Source organism: Manacus candei, unplaced genomic scaffold, assembly GCF_025592945.1.
Source record: "Manacus candei isolate 608988 ecotype Guabito, Panama unplaced genomic scaffold, ASM2559294v1 h1tg000069l, whole genome shotgun sequence".
Lineage (NCBI taxonomy): Eukaryota > Metazoa > Chordata > Aves > Passeriformes > Pipridae > Manacus > Manacus candei.
The window spans coordinates 4,714,124-4,730,983 of NW_026138117.1; the positions used below are offsets into that span (position 1 = coordinate 4,714,124).

Consider the following 16,860-nt stretch of genomic DNA (forward strand, 5'->3'; position numbering starts at 1 on the left):
GGCTTATGTTTCTGAAATTTACAGGAAAAGAAGAGGCAGCTTTCATTTTCCAAACATGTTTCTTCTTTTTGCTCTGATGTCTTCAGCAGAGCTTGTTATTGGGAGCAGGCTGTACAAAAAAGACAACCCGGACAGAAGTGCCACAGGTTTGTTCAGGTGGATTGCTGGGTGATTAGCACCCAGCAAACTGTCCTCAATTTAAGGCACAATTTTAGACGTGATCATTTCTAACCATAAACTTCATCCCCAAAATGAATAAATACAACTTTTGCCAGCACATCAGAAACAGAAAATCTGCTGGTCAGTCTGAGGTCCATGCTTTCCCAAGTTCTCCAGCTCACCCTAGCACACACATACACAGTTTACTTCCTCAGCAATTTGCAATACTTTGATCTTCTTCCCAAATCTTACAATTGAAGTCCTTGCTGCAGTGTTGTAAATTCTAAATTGGCCTAAACTTCCAAGTAATCCTTTGTGTCCTTGAATATGCTGGCCATGTGAGGCAGCTCACTGGCATCCTCTTCCATCTACTTTACTATTCTAGCAGTGTATCTTGCAAGCAGACCTCTCAGTGTGATCCAGTCCACTAGTGAGTAGCTGCTCTATCAACAAGGCTTTCAGATCCTGCCTCACAGGCTGTAGACCCTGTTTTTTCTCCCCAAACCATAATTTTTTTAACAGCTGTATATGTACCCTTTACACCTTTGGTATCTGGGTTTCCTTCCCATCAGTAATGTGAATCAGGGATCACCTCTGTTATTTGATCTATATGAAGAACATGAGCTTTCAATTTATTTTAGAAACTGAATCCCACCTCTTACATCAGTATGGCTAACTGGAAAGCCAAGGTCTTCTGGGCTGGGTGACTTGGGTGGAGTACTGATACTACAAGAATCAGTGCCTGCTCTCAGAACTTCTCAAGCCCTTCTCTTCTCAGCACATTCCACAGAAAGCCCTTTGTCCAGGCCATGACCTCAGCACTTATTCAGGTTGCACCTGTGAGTTGCTGTCCTGCCAGATGAACTTCCATAGGATAAGCCAGTGAAAGAGATCATCCCACTTAACAGAGATGGGATTCCATGCCCAGCTCCCAGACACTGATGCTCACTATCAGCTCTTCAGCTCCACTGAGAGCCCCATTAGCAAAGTGGATATTCTCAACTGAACTGGACCATGGAAGAAACGGATGAACACCAGCCCTCCAGGATGCACTTCGGGCAGGACGGAGATGGGCAGCAGGAGCAGGTTAACATAGCCTTCCCTTTGAACACCAGAGGCAAGGCAAGGCAAGACTGCCACGGCTGCCGGCTGGAACACAGCCCTGGCGTCTCTTTCCTGTCCCTGTGTGTCCCAGGGACACACAGAGCCTCTGAGTGTATGGAACATGCCTTCACGCCCATTCAGGGTGGTGACAGGGGAAGGTGCCAGGGGTGAGGCTTCCCTTCCTACAGTGGGATATCGCACAGCGCTCCACCACCTCCTCGGGCAGCCCATTCCAATGTCACATCACCCTTTCTGTGAAGAAATTCCTCCTAATGTCCAACCTAAACCACCCCTAGCGCAGCTTGAGCCTATGTCCTCTTGTCCTGTCACTGGTTGCCTGGGAGAAGGAGCCGACTCCCACATGGCTACAACCTCCTGTCAGGGTACCCCGAGCCTGCTCTTCTCAGGCTCAACAGCCGCAGCTCTCTCGGCCGCTCCTCGTGGGAGTTGTGCTCCAGACCCTTCAATGGACCCAATCCATGGTGTAACCGTTCCGCCGTTAAACGGCACGGCCACGAGGTGTTCCTCGGCCAGCGAAAACCCCCGGACGCACAGCCGGGCAGGGCGAGGGAAGCAGCGATGGCGGCTCGAGGAGGCGGGGCCCCGCTGCAGACCGCGAGCATCCCCGGCCGGGGAGCGGCGCGTTCCCCGCTCCCCACATCACCTTCCCGCCCGGCCCCGCCGCGTTCCCCGCTCCCCACCGCCCCTCCCGCCCGGCCCCGCCGCGTTCCGCGCTCCCCACCGCCCCTCCCGCCCGGCCCCGCCGCGTTCCGCGCTCCCCACCGCCCCTCCCGCCCGGCCCCGCCGCGTTCCGCGCTCCCCACAGCCCCTCCCGCCCGGCCCCGCCGCTGCCACGCGCCCCTGCCGGCGCCCCCTGCCGGCTCCCCGCGGGACCGCGCGGGCCAACGCCCCGCCCCCGCGGGGCCGCCCGGGCCAATCCCGGTGCGACCCGGCCGCACGCGCCGCCCCGCCACCGCCCCCGGAACGCCCCGGTAGCTTTACGGCAGCGCCGTAAAGCGCAGGTAGCGGGGAGGGTGGTGGAGCCGGGCCGGTGGTCGGGGTCGGATGCCCGGGGGCGGCGGGAGCCCCGCGCTCGGCACGCAGGTGGGAGCGGAGGCGGGCGAGGCGGCGGCGGGCGGCAGGATGAGCCTGTCGCCGAAGGAGCTGTCGAGCCTGCTGAGCATCGTGTCGGAGGAGGCGGGCGGCAGCACCTTCGAGGGGCTCTCCAGCGCCTTCCACCACTATTTCGGGAAGGCCGAGCACTTCCGGCTGGGCTCGGTGCTCGTCCTGCTGCTGCAGCAGCCCGACCTGCTGCCCAGCCCCGCGCAGCGGCTCACCGCGCTGTACCTGCTGTGGGAGATGTATCGCACCGAGCCCCTCGCCGCCAACCCCTTCGCCGCCGTCTTCGCGCACCTGCTCAACCCCGCGCCCGAGCGCGGCGGCGACGAGGCGGAGCGCACCCCGCTCTCAGGTGTGTCCCATCGCCGGGGCAGCGGGCGGCGCGGGGGCCCTCCCGGGAAAAGCCGTGGGAGTTTGCACGGCCGGCGGCTCCAGGCTCGGTGTCAGACAGGCCGCCTACAGGGACCTCACCGCGCTCTGCATCTGTCTGAGGGAACTGGAGCTGTTTGGCCTGGAGAGGAGGAGGATCGGGGGAGACCTTATTACTCTCTGCCTGAAAGGAGGTTGTAGCCAGGTGGGGGTTGGTGATGTGACATTGGAATAGACTGTCCAGGGAAGTGGTAGAGTCACCGTCCCTGGAGGTGTTTAAGGAATGACTGGACATGGCACTTAGTGCCATGGTCTAATTGTCGTGGTGGTGTTTGGTCATTGTTTGGACTTGATGATCTCAGAGGTCTTTTCTAACTTAACTGATTCTGTGATAACACAGAATTTTTTAGAAGAAAGCCATTACAAAAACCTGGAGGTGATAAGAGGCTTCTGACAGCTTTGAAGCTGTGAAACAAACCTCTTAGAGACAAGTATGTGAAACACTTTCCCCCTCTTCAGTAAATACAAGTATGACAGCATTGTGTAAATCGGTTTCTGAAAAAAATATCGTGTTGGAGGGAGTCCTGAGGAGGGCCACCAAGTTAATTAGGAGAATGGAGCACCTCTCAGCACGAGGAAATGCTGAGAGAATTGGATTTGTTCAGCCTGGAGAAGAGAAGACTTCACGGTGACCTCATTGCAGTCCCTGAAGGGAGACTATAAGAAAAACGGAGATGGACCTTTTTACAAGGACCTGTAGTGACAGAACAAGGGGGAATGGCTTCAAACTGAGACTAGGTTTAGATTAGATATTAGTTAGATATTAGATTAGATATTAGATATTAGATTAGATATTAGTTCTTTACTGTGCAGGTGGTGAGACAGTGGAACAGGTTGCCCAGAGAAGCTGTGGATGCCCCATCCCTGGAAGTGTTCAAGGCCAGGCTGGATGGAGTTCTGAGCAACCTGGTCTAATGGAAGGTATTCCTGCCTGTGGCAGAGGGATTGGAACAAGATGGTCTTTAAGGTTCCTTCCGACCCAAACCATTCTCTGATTCTGTGAATTGTGATGTAAGGTCATACTTAGTAGCTCACTGGTTGTCTGGATTGTAAAGTGTGTGAATAAACCACTGTGAGTGACTTAGCCTCAGATTTGGATGTCAAGATGCATAACAGTGATCAGTGTAGTGCTGCATTTTGCATTGCTTTAGGAACTGAGTGGGTAACAATTTTCTGTGTGCACACAGACTCTCCAGCTGCACTGACCTTGCCATAAATAATACATCAGTTTGCATTTTAGTTTTGCTTGTTATACAAGAAGCACATGGAAACTGTTAATGCTCCTGCATTAAAAACCAGGAATTGTTTTTCACTGTGTGTCCACAGGCTTCTTACCTCCCATAACTCCTCCAGAAAAATTCTTTCTTTCTCAACTGATGTTGGCCCCTCCTAGAGAGCTGTTCAAGAAGACTCCTCGGCAGATTGCTGCAATGGATGTGGGGAACATGGCCCAGTCAGTGGATATAAGCGGGCTTCAGCTGGCATTAGCAGGTAAGGAAGGTTTGTGGCTGTGGTTCTCTTATGAATGGAAACTGTGATCGTACCATGACTGTGAGTTACCTGAGAAACACTCTCATCTGTCCTAAATCTGGAAAAGTTTGAACTGTGCTGTAGTGTCTTCAAGCCCTTGTTCCAGCACATGGAGAAACTTCAAGCAGATGTTACACCTTAGCTCTTATCCTCCTTAAAAGTAGCTTTTTAAGCATGTATGCCACTGCCTTAAATATGAGAGCATTTTGCAAGTATAGGAAGGTGTTAATCTAAAGCTTTGTGGTTTGTTGGGTTTTTTTAAGGGTGGAAGTTTTTTGTTTTATTTTGTGGGTGTTTTTTTCTGTATTTTTATCCCTTTTCACCCTTTGCAATATTTCTAGTGTGAGAGAAAAAGCATAGCTGTCACACTGCTGTCTTGTACCAGTACTTCAGCTGTACCTGGCAAATTGACTATTACTTATTACAATTATATTATCAGTTTATTATAAAGTTACATCTTGCAGCATTAGCTCAAGAGTGGGAAAGTGATCCACTTTTGCTAGATTGAAAAGAAAAGCAATGTGATGCTTATCCTTTGACAGGAGAACATGAGGAGGATGTGATTGTTCAGGTCACATTGACTGATGAGTCACATCTGGAGCTAATCTGAAATATATTGTTGGGAAGAAGGTGCCGGTTTGAACACCAAAAAATACTGTTTTTTTTTCTCTAGGTATGTGCAAATAGATCTGCTTGCTTGAAAACTGACCATCCCACTTCTGTATCAGTACAATGTGGTTTATTGCACTATTTAGACTTTCTCTGTCCTGCAGTAGTATCTCGGTATTGTAATTTTTTTCTCTAGACTCTGACATTGACTTGTGATGCTGTGGTACACTGTCCCTCATTCACAGCATACAAATGTCCTCTGGTGTCCTCCTTGGCTGCTATTTCCAGACTGTGGGATCTTTTGAAAATGCAGATTCAACACTCTAACACACCATCATGGGCAAGACAAACCCTTCTGGTTCTTGTTTTGTTCATCCTGTCTGTATTTTCCAGAATACTTTAGCAAATTCAGATTCTGTGAAACTCCAGGTAACTTGATTTTTACCATAAGACATATGTGATGCTTTAAGAAGCCTGGAGATGATTTTTTCCTTTGTTTTTATTTGTTTTGCCCTTGGTACTGTGTTTGCCTTCTGAAGAGTTTGTTCATACTACAAATGAAATCACAGGATAAGAGAATGGTTTGAGTTGGGAGGGACCTTAAAGATCATCTAGTTCCAACCCCCCTGCCATGGGTAGAGAGAGCTTCCACTAGACCAGGTTGTTCAAAGCCCTGTCCAACGTGGTCTTGAACACTTCCCAGGGATGGGGCATCCACAGCTTCTCTGGGCAGCCTCAAAATGGTAGTTGGATGAATGGGTACTCCAGGCCACGTATTTTAATTTGCTCTTTTTTAAAACACAAGTCAATGGTGGCTGAAAGTACAATACAAAGTCATTGATGGTGCTTTGTAAAATTAAACCCTGTGAGATGTGCACGTATAATTGTTTAAATAATCCAGTAAACATGCACAACTAATTGCTTATGAGTAGTAGTAGGAGTTATGTAAAAAATCAGCTGCATCTGAAAAAGTTTATGCTGTTTTACTCAGGCTTCTTGCTGGAGCTCCCTAGAACTGCCTAGAACTCCCTAGAGTCTGCTCTCTAATCACTTTCTTAGAAGATAAATATTTTGCTTGTTTTGGAAAGTGTGATTTCTTTCACAAGTGTTCAGTATATTTCTCCTAATGATTGAGTATGCAGGATGAAGCTGGTGTAGGATGATGGCACAGTAGATGCAATGGTTGTGGTGTTGTGTTTACACTTCCCCCCTCCATATTTCACAGAATGTAACAACTGGAAGACTTGGTAGCCCTTCAGAATTGTCGTCCCTGAGATGAATTGAGGGGTATTTAGAGCAGGATGATTTTGACTTGCTTTAGCATATACCTGCAAAATCAACTGAAATAACTTAGAAAGCATTAACTTTTTCAATCAGTTTATCTTTTCCAATCCTTGTGTTTTTTAAAGGGAGGAAAAACACTTGGCTTGTCTTCTGAACTCACTGTGACAATTGTAGCTGTATGGTAGTATTTCTATTTTTGATCTTCTTTTTTATTTCTAGTGTTTATCTGCCTCCCATCTCCCCTTCCCAGAAAAAAAAAATAGAATGCTGGATAGAGTATTTTGGGAATGAGTATTAAGACTTGCTCTGTTCTCTTCTCCCTTTGATCTACAGAGAACTAATTCAAGCTTTGGTATTGCCCTAAATGATGTGGTGTGTTATCCTATCAAAAATGTAATATTCTCCTAGTTGAAGGGATGGGTCTTCTGGCAAAGTACTCCTAAGTGACTGCTAACCCTTGTTTGATCTGGGAGTAACTGACCTGTATTAAAGTTTTTAATACATTGTAGAGCTTTCTTTAAGAATCAAAGGAAGTTTCTTTTTACCTGTAAAAAGAAAAAAAAAGCTCCATAGAGGAACCTAAGGGTTTGTTTTCAGTTTAAATTTTTAAAATTTAAATGTCTTAGTTTAAGGTGCTATATTATTTTCTGTTAAATACCTTGTTCTAATTCTTACTTCTGCTTACCTGAACCTATTGATTCAGCCCTAATTCTCAAAGCAGTGAGGGTGAACTGAGCTTCAGTGCAAATAACTAAGGGCTTGGGCAGACTTCTGAAATCTGTGAATTGAAATATTTCTAGTTAAGCATCAGTAATAATTTCAGATTATGAGGTTACAAACAAATTAGTGACTTACTGACTGGCGAATTTAAGTTCTAGAGTACAAATGAAAAAAACCAGAAAAAACCCACCCAATGTCTCCCCTTCACTCCTGCACTTCATTTGTTAAATCAGCCCTTCTGTCCAGTGGCTAAGTGAAAGTACTCAGGAGATGGAGTTTGAAACAATTTATTAAGTAGAAGACATGTTTTATTAACCAGCTCATTTGGACTTTGCCTTTAAAATGGTTTTTTGTTTAAATAACTGAAAAGTATGCTAGTTGTTGCCTTTAATAGAAAAACATACCCTAGTGTGCTGCTTTGATGAGTATATATGCAAATATTTGCATTATCTGAAATAGTTGGGTAAGGTAGGACAGAAAGGCACTGGGTGGTACTTTGTTTTGATGATCCTTTTGTTACAGTTTTGGCATCTCTTGCAGATTTGGTTGGAGTCATATGAAATAGTTCATGTGCGTGGGAAGCTGGGAAGCATCAACATGGTTGCACAGAAAGGAGCAAGCACACTTAGCTTAGAAGTGTTAGGGCACACAAAATATGACAGCACTACACTCAATTAGCTAGGAAAAGGAGTGGTGTTTAGTTTCATGTAGAACTTCTTCAAGGGCTTTCTTGTGTGGTACCAACAATTTTGGACTTCAGATTGCTTAAGGCTTAATCTGCTTCCTGGTGTTCTGTGTTAATGGGCTGGGAGGGAGGAGTGTCAGGTAGTGTTTCTGTAGTGGGGATTTTTCTGGTTTTTGTTCTTTGGAGTTTTTTTGCCAAAGCAATGGAAAACATGATCTCTCCAAATAGTACATAGAAGATTAGCCATCAAGTCTTCAGATACAGAAGAGTGATAGATTGTGACAGAAGAGCACATAAAAATCTGACAATGTGAGCGAGTATTGAGCCTCCATATTTTCTTTCTGGCCACTTTTTCTTCAAGTCTTTGGCTGTATATACTAACCTTAATATTATTTTTGTGTAACCTGTTTATGTTCCATGGTTTGGCCTTCAAAGGGACACTTTCAGCTCCTTTCAGGTTTGCTTTGATGACAATCTCTCTAGAATCACATAACAGTTAAAACTCCCATTGTTTTCCATAGGAGCATTGACTGTGGCTTGACAGTGAATGCACCAGTAGGTTAGGCAATGCCACGGAAATGTGTTGGGTGAATTTGAATAGCTGACTTCAGGTCTAGTATGACCATTGTCTTCTGTGAATGGATCCATGTAGATTTCTCACTTTCCTGCTCTGAGAGTAAGTGATTACAAAATTAGATACACCATGTGAACTCTTTCAGGAGTAGCATGGGAACCTAATAATGTGCTTTTGGATGCAGATTACATCAGTTACCTACCTTTTCTAGAGCAAAGACTAAGTTTAAGATTAATTTCTGTTTCTTCTTTATCCTTGCTGCATACTTCAGTCCCTTGCCTGTCAGCTGGCACTTTCACTACTAGCTGCCTGATGCTGTACTAAATTGCATGTTGATGTTATCTGGGGTTTTTTTTAACCTTGTTCTTTTTTTTAAAGCTGCTTGTTTTTCTCTACCTTTAGTATTCAAGGCACCTCTGTTTCAATTTTATGCTTTAATATTCTTCTTTCAGAACGCCAGTCCGAGTTGCCAACACAGAGCAAGGCCAGCTTCCCCAGCATTCTCAGTGATCCTGACCCAGATTCTTCCAACTCTGGTTTTGACAGCTCTGTTGCTTCCCAGATCACAGAAGCCTTAGTGAGTGGACCAAAACCTCCTATAGAAAGTATGTGCATTTTCACATCTTTGTTTCTGTAACGTAACATGCTGTGTTATTCCACTTCTTCAGATAAAATATAATGGAATTGAAAAGTATGAAATGGGAGTTAAGATGAAGGAAACAGCACAAAACTGCACTGTCAGGCTATCTGTAGATCAGATTCCATAGCATTCACATTTTCAGACTTTGAAAAATCTGGAGTCTGTCTTCAAGCTCTTCCCCACGTCGTCTGTTGGCTAACAGATCTTAGACCCTGCACTAAGATCTGCACTGGCTGGTAACACCTCCCAAGGAAGCGTGAGGGGGAAAAGACCATGGGATCAGTAACTCAGTGATCTGAATCAAGAGGAAAAACAGACTGATGTGTAATGGTATCACTAAAAATCATAAATAAATGTTTTTCTGGGAGGCAAATGGGATTGTAATGCTGTTCTCAGTGTTATAGTGGCTTAAAGACATAGGGGCTTTGGGCATTCTTTTTGTACTGATGTAAAACCAAATACCCACAGCCTAAGAAAACATTTCACTTTGTTGCCATTTTAGGTCACTTCCGACCAGAGTTTATTCGACCACCGCCTCCACTCCATATCTGTGAGGATGAATTGGCATGGTTAAATCCCATCGAGCCAGATCACACAATTCAGTGGGATAAATCAATGTGTGTTAAGAACAGCACTGGAGTGGAGATAAAAAGAATCATGGCAAAAGCTTTTAAAAGTCCTTTGACTTCCCCACAGCAAACACAGGTAAGTATGATGCACTTTGCTGTCTAAAATGATCCCCTAACAAGCTGTCTAACTCATGTATTTTAGAAAACTTTGAGCACTTTAAATGATCTGTGTTTGGATTCAGGAAACTCCAAGTACTTCAAATTGTGAAAACCCAAGAATTTTGACTTGGGTTTGTATTATTTAGGAAGAAATCCTTAAACTCCTAACAGTGACTGGATGTAGTTACAGTTAATCAATAAGTGACACCGATATTTTTCTGCATGGAAAAATCTTCATATAACTGAGTTATTCATGCTTCTGTGGAAGCTGTTGATAAATAATTATTTCAGAAATACCAACACCAAATTATTTATTTTTTCTCAATTTGATAATATTACCCCTGATTTCAGTGGGCTTTTCTTCATAATCATTATGCTAACACTATAAAAATAACCCTTATTTGCAGAACTCTTTCTGACAACAGTGAACCTGAAATTTAGATTTTCTTCTGCTGGACAGGAAACTAAAGAAGGCTGAAACTTTTCATGTGGTTTTTTTTTCTCTTCTTTACCACCCACTGATGAAAGACTGCTAAATGCCTTATTAAAGGTTTTATGGCCACGGTTGTCTGTACATGGAAATTCTAAAGTAGACCTCCGGTGTTCTTTCAGTTGAGAAGCCTCTATCTTAAGGGTTATCATTCTCCTGTATCTTAAATGTATTGTAGTAGTTTCTTCAAACAGTAACATGAATAGTTGAGGAAAAACAAACCGAGAGTTTTTGGGTTTTTTTGTTTGTTTTTTTTCTTCACAGCTCCTTGGAGAATTGGAAAAGGATCCCAAGCTTGTTTACCATATTGGTCTCACTCCTGCCAAATTGCCAGACCTGGTTGAAAACAATCCTTTAGTAGCTATAGAAATGTTGCTGAAACTAATGCAATCTAGTCAAATAACAGAGTATTTTTCTGTCTTGGTCAACATGGACATGTCCTTACATTCAATGGAAGTTGTAAATCGGTGAGTATGATCTTAAATATACCAAGGTTTTGCTAAGTATGTAAAACAAATAAATGAACAGTTACTAAGTGATTGTGAGGCTGGCCACAGGGCTGTATTTAGATGCATTCCAAACACTACCAAAAGTAACAGGAAGGGAAGAAATAGCTAGTCAGATTACAGTGTAGGAAAAGAGTATCAACCTGTCATTCCCTTTTCAATTTATTTATGGTGTTTTTGTTGGATTTTGTTTCATACGGTTTTAATAATAAGTCTCAGTGTTCTCTGATTAATCCTGAAAGGAAGAGTGTGCTGTGGATTTGTTGCTTTTTATGACTACTGGACTGTCTAATGCTGTTTCTTTCATAAAGGCTTTACTTCCTTTCCTGTAGTTCCTTATTGGTGGTGCCTATAGTTTAAGGAAAAAAAACCTCTTATTTTAGTCCCGACTAAGTTTATAAAGTTAGTTGAGGGTGGGTATTAAAGAATTGGACCTCTCAAACATCTTCAGTGCTGAGTTGAGAGAACACTGCCAGTTTTTAAGTTCCTTTTTACAGCCTTGCTATTTTAAAATATAACTGTAATGTTAACAGTTTCCTATTAGCAGCAGCAAAATTGCAACGGGAAAAAACCCTCACAATTTCCCAGGAGAAAGATGTGATATTGGAGGTATATATTACACTTTATTTTAATTATAATTTTATATAATTGTTTAAATTAAAATAATTTTATATTAATTATTCATAACATACCATATTAGGTATGGTAAAAAGCTAATTTCTTGCACAGGTGCTTTGCTAGTTAATCTTTCAGTCCCTGCTCCAAGAATGGAGAGTCTTATTTTCTTTAGAAAACACTGTATTACTCTCTAATATTAGCAAAATGTTTCTCCTTTGAAAAGAATAGGGAAATACATGCCCTGTTGTACATAACTTCAGCTGGAGTTGATGTCTGCTAGAAGATTATTTTATCAAACTGATACATTGAGCTCAAAACAGTATTTAAAATGGTGTCACTTAAGAGAGTCTGTCACTGCAATCTATAATATGTCTGAATGTTTCCTTCAGACCTCAGGTTCTGGTTAATATATAAATTTCCCTAGCAAGTAGATGTCCTATGTCCCAGGAAGCTGCAGGTTTAGTTCCTGCCTTGCAAAATGACCAGTTAGTTACTGAATGTGTTTGTTTTTGAACTGTAGTGATTGACACCTCCTCTAATGGGTCACAAGAATTCATGTTCTTTTTCTCATACCTAAAAGTTTAGCCTCACCTCTAGCTTCCATCTTTTCTTCCGACTGAGGGAGCAGTTGTGTTTAATTAGGACATCTGGAAATGTTCATTTTGATCCTGCTTGAGGCATGCCTGTGTAGGAGATAGAAGAGTACAGTAGGACAAAGGGCAGCTATTTAGAGAATCCTCCACAAACAGTTAATTCCACGTGGCTAATCTGCCTAATCCCAATTTGCATTCTTGATGCAGCTTAAGTGAACAAAAGGTGTTATTGTTAAATGGTGGCCCTGTTTTCATTGAGAACTTTTGCATATTGATACAACCCCTTTTCTTAACAGAATGCTAGCCCCTTAAATAGGAAAACTTCTCAGACAGCTAATCCCCACAAACTACAGAAGTACATCTGTCTTACATTCTTCCATTTCTGAATGGCAATTACTGAATGTGAACTACCAAATCAGCCTTCTTCAGCAGTCTTTTTGCAGCAGGGTCAAATTGCACTTAAATATCATTTGAGGAAAGAAACATACCTGAAACAAATCCCTCCCTACTGGTGCAGACTGACAGCAGTTACTGCCCTGAATGCCCAGGATAGCTACACCACCAGGCATGCTGGTTCTCCCACAGCACAGCTACCATAGGAACAACTATCAAGCTGACAAATGACTGTCAGTGCAAACAGGGAGACACTGATTTTTAAGTGAAATAAGACAAAAAATTGAAACTGCACTTGAAACTAAAACATGCACCTTTTTCCCTATTGCCCCCTTTTCACTACTTGAGATAGGACTGATTGGATTTACTTGGGTCAAAATCTGTTGTAACCTTATGGCAGTTCTACATTTAGCATATGTTGTTATCTTAAAAGAGCTGTACTGCTCTTTCATTTAAGAAACAGTGGCAACTCAATACATTGGTAGTCAGTATTGTTAAAACACAAATAGGTGTGCTTTGCTGTTAACCCTTAAAAATACACCAGTACCATTCTTTGATGCAATAGTTCTCCAATTCTTCTGTAGTAAGAAGCATCTGAGATTATCATGCATCATCAATCTTTAGTTAACTTTTTCATGTAGTCAGGGTCTCTTATTTTAACTGTAGAGATTCATATTGCTCCAGATACCAGGACTGAAACTTACAGCTGAAGGAACTAAAGAACTGATATTTTGCAGTAACAAAGGAGTTATTCCAGTTGTATACATAAGGAAGGATTTCAGCATCTAGAATCAGTACATGAAATTCAAATATGAATAAGCAAAACGGTATTGCAGTGCTTATTGCAAAGAGCCTTGGTACTCAAGACAGCTAGAGGGCCTCGTTGTAAATTGGAAAGTAGTGTCACTGACTCATTTGTGTAATGTTTGTAGCTGTGTCAGATATACTAGAAACCAATCTAACTCAGCTTCTGTGTCAGAGTTAAAATAAAATATTTTGGACTCTTAATGAAGAAATTTAAATATGTAGAAATGTCTGTGGAAGCTATCAGAAATCAGCTCTGTATGACAGGACTGGGAATAAACTAATATCACAGGTCTAACTTACTTGTTTTGCAAGAGAATCACTAAAATTATGGTTTCATAAACCACTGGATATTTTTTATTTGAACAGACTTACTACTGCAGTTGATCTCCCACCTGAATTTATTCATCTTTATATCTCCAATTGTATCTCCACCTGTGAACAGATTAAAGACAAATATATGCAGGTGAGTACTGGAATAAATTGGTTTGGAAAAAGTGTCCCATATATTGCTCTGTTTAATATGTGCTGTGATTTTATAAGGCTGATAAGCATCAAGTTATTCTGTCTTACTGTTTCTTTATTTCAAAGGCACATTTTCTTTCCTAACACAGTTAACATAGTGTTTAACAGATGGTTCTTCACTTTTTTATAAGACTTCACAGGTAATTACTGTTCCCTGTTTTTCTGTAGACATCGTACATTTCTTCCTGGCAAAACTGCAGTTTTATGTGACTGGGGTTCTTACATCCAAAAGGTTTATCTGTCACTCACCCTTTTTTTTCTCCCCCAGTATTAGTTTGCCTTCTGCTTAGTTTTAAGCTTCAAGCTTGTATTCTATACAAGTGTGCCCAACACTTCCAGACCTCTGAGATGATGTTACAAAACTCACATGGAAGTCTCGCTTTTCAATAGTGACCTGTAACAGCTTGCAAGTCTTTTGTCTTCCTAAGACCATACTCTACTTCACAAGCCTGTCATGCTCCTTCAGTACCAGCATGCAAGTCGTAGCCATTTTAAGGATCCCTGACTGGGGAGGATCAGGGGAAACCTGGGGAGGTTTCCACACCTTCAGCATGCAGGGTTGTCTGTGTGCTGTGTGAGGTACTTCCTTCTCTCCTGATCTGTTGGTTTCACCAAGTGACCAGTAGAACTTGTTTTCTTGGGTATGTCATTGGTGAAAAATAGTTCCATGTTTAGTTTACCCAAGGCTTTGTGAATCTTGACCAAATCCTGCCTCAGCTTTTTCCTCTCAATACTGAAGAACTGCAGCCTCGTTATTCTCTTGCAACAAGGCAGCTGTTCCTTAAGCTTTTTTGGTGTCCTTCTCTAGTGCTTTCTCCAGCTCTACTATATCCTTAAGCTACAGAGATGAAAAGTGTGCATGGTACAGAGAGTGGGGTTGCAGTGGGGTTTGAGATAGCAGCAACCCTCCTTCTGTCTTGTTCTTGGCACCCTTCCAGATGGTGACTAACCATTTGTTATCTTCTGGTGGTTTCTGATGCTTCTCTGCTTTGAGACTCTGCCAAACACACGAGTGACTTGACCTGTGACCTGCTGAATAGCAGCTGTGCCTATTACATTTGGTAGTGGAACAGGAAAATAGCAGCAGACCTGGACTGCAGCTGAGAATACGCCCAGAGTGGGACACTGTGCTCAAAGGGGCTCGTGCTCAAAGAGACCATGTAGGAGCTGTGCTTCAGGCACACGTGGGACAAAAGAATAGAGGGTCAAGGAACACATACTGATCCCTAAGCAGCATGCAGAGCTTGGGAGATCTAACACTTTCTTAATGTGTATAAGGCCTCACAGACATAAGATGTTTTGTTTGAAAAGTATGGTACAAAACTACTATTGGAAATGATCCTCAGAGGCTGGGAGTCAGCCAGTATCTTGCATTTGTTCTTTCGCTCCGAGTTTCATGTTCCTCAATTATTAAAGTTACTCTTGTAACTAACTTGTATTGCAGAGAAAGCATGATGCCGTTTGATTGCAGTGAAGGAAATCGGTTGTTCAGTTTCTGAATTCTCTTGTTACAGGTAGCAAATTTTGCAGTAGTAAACTCACTTCCTGAAAAAAAAAGCTGATAGCTTATATTTAGTGTCAAATAATCTTAAATGCTGTGGACACTTAATCTATGAAGTCCTTCAGTTCTGTCTGATAAACATCATATATGTATAGAGTTGCTTTTAGAGAAAGGTTTGGGTTCAGCTCTTTCTCATAATATGAAGTAGTATGAGACCACTTAATGATAAAGATCTGCTTTTGTCCTTGGGGAAGAATGTGCTCTGTGTAAAGCAGAGAGTAGTGACTGGATCTGTGTATGACAAATTGTAGGTGCCAGTTCCTGGGCCTTCACTTCCCAACTCCTAGCATGCTCTTCAAGGTGTTACCTAAGCAGCTCTTAAGGAGGAACACTTCCAAGATCCCCTCTTTTCATTGGATCAGGCAGGAAGTGAGCCATAAACTCTGAGGCATATTCTTGGATTAGGTGTCCCTGGAACTGTCTTTCCTTCTAAGATAGAGCAAGAGGGTCATCTGCTAATTCAGCAGCAGAGCACTTTCCATGAAGGAAGTTTGGAATCAGTTCTGTTTCTGTCACTTCCCATCTGGAGTGCCTTGATAATGTGATGGGAATTTTGAGATAGAAGCTTGTTCATTTTTTTTTTTTTTTATAGTGTTACTGTAGAAAGTAAGACTAAGCAAGACCCAAATGATGACATCATCTTCAACTATTATCCTTTCTTTCTGCCTTTATTCAGAGATTACATAACAAATTAAGTGCAGTGCATAGGTGGGTCTGGTGCTTCATATATACATGGGATTAATCTTGAGAAAGCTCCTGTATCCAGAACTACAGAACTATAAAGCAGAGGATTCAATTTTTTCATTGAAAAAGCTGAAGCAGCAGATAGCTGATGAAGCTAAACTGCTCCTGAAATGCCTCACTTGCACTGCTGAGGGCCAACAGTCCTTTATCTGACTAGGCTGCAGACATTTGTTTGGATTATGAAACCATGTCTCTTTTGTTTCAGAACCGCCTGGTACGTCTTGTTTGTGTCTTTCTTCAGTCTTTAATCAGAAACAAAATTATTAATGTACAGGACTTGTTTATAGAAGTGCAAGCATTCTGTATTGAGTTCAGTCGGATACGAGAAGCAGCTGGCCTCTTCAGATTGCTGAAGACACTAGACACGGGGGAAAATCCATCAGAAATGAAAACTTCAAAATAAAGTGACTGTCACTGGCAAAAAACCCCTTGTGCCAGCATTCTATACTAATTGTCTATTTTAAACTTAAATCTCTGGATTATGTAATACATTATAAATAGCATTTTATGCATTTAAACAATAAATAAGGATTTTTCTGATACACGTGTTAAAGTCTGTGAAATGTGTTACATGTTACACTATTTTTGACTATGGTTAAACTTTGTGTGTTGTATGTATGTCCTGAGATTCAGGCTCTAATTCCAGAGAGAATATAAATAATACCTAGCATTTCACAGCAAATTTAAGTATTAATCTGCCAGTCGCAGTTTTGTGCCCAAAACTGTTTGTATCAAGGTAAGTAACTTCCTTGTTTTGCCCTTTGTTCACTGTGTAAGACCTCCTAGGAGCTGGATACAACTCCTAAAAACGCAGGGCAGTTTTAGTCAGTAAGAAAAAGTCTGTCTTGATGTCTAGAAACTGCTAAAGGCTTATGATTACATGGTAGAAATGAAGTGCTGGGTGCTGTAGGCTCAGAGTGGTACTCTGTCTTTTCAAGATCACTGAATATTTCCAGAATCATGCCATCAGTAGCTGAAATACCACACCTATTTCATGCTTGTGAGAAAATTTCATGGAGGAAAGATGGTGCCATTGCTTCCATAA

At 42.3% G+C, this 16,860-nt stretch overlaps 1 protein-coding gene across 2 annotated transcripts; it reads left to right on the plus strand.

Moving 5' to 3' along the window:
* The first annotated feature begins 2,254 nt into the window (after nt 1-2,254).
* On the plus strand, nt 2,255-16,355 carry CNOT11 (CCR4-NOT transcription complex subunit 11). Of its 2 annotated transcripts, XM_051806961.1 has the most exons (7): nt 2,261-2,734; nt 4,138-4,302; nt 8,666-8,818; nt 9,356-9,558; nt 10,336-10,538; nt 13,355-13,451; nt 16,021-16,355. In XM_051806961.1, exons 1-7 carry the CDS (start codon nt 2,329-2,331, stop codon nt 16,216-16,218), a joined length of 1,425 nt encoding a protein of 474 aa, XP_051662921.1. In that variant the 5' UTR covers nt 2,261-2,328; the 3' UTR covers nt 16,219-16,355. The 2 variants fall into 2 exon arrangements, with proteins under 2 accessions (XP_051662922.1, XP_051662921.1); XM_051806962.1 differs by lacking the exon at nt 4,138-4,302 and having other exon boundaries at nt 2,255-2,734.
* Nucleotides 16,356-16,860: the final 505 nt, after the last annotated feature.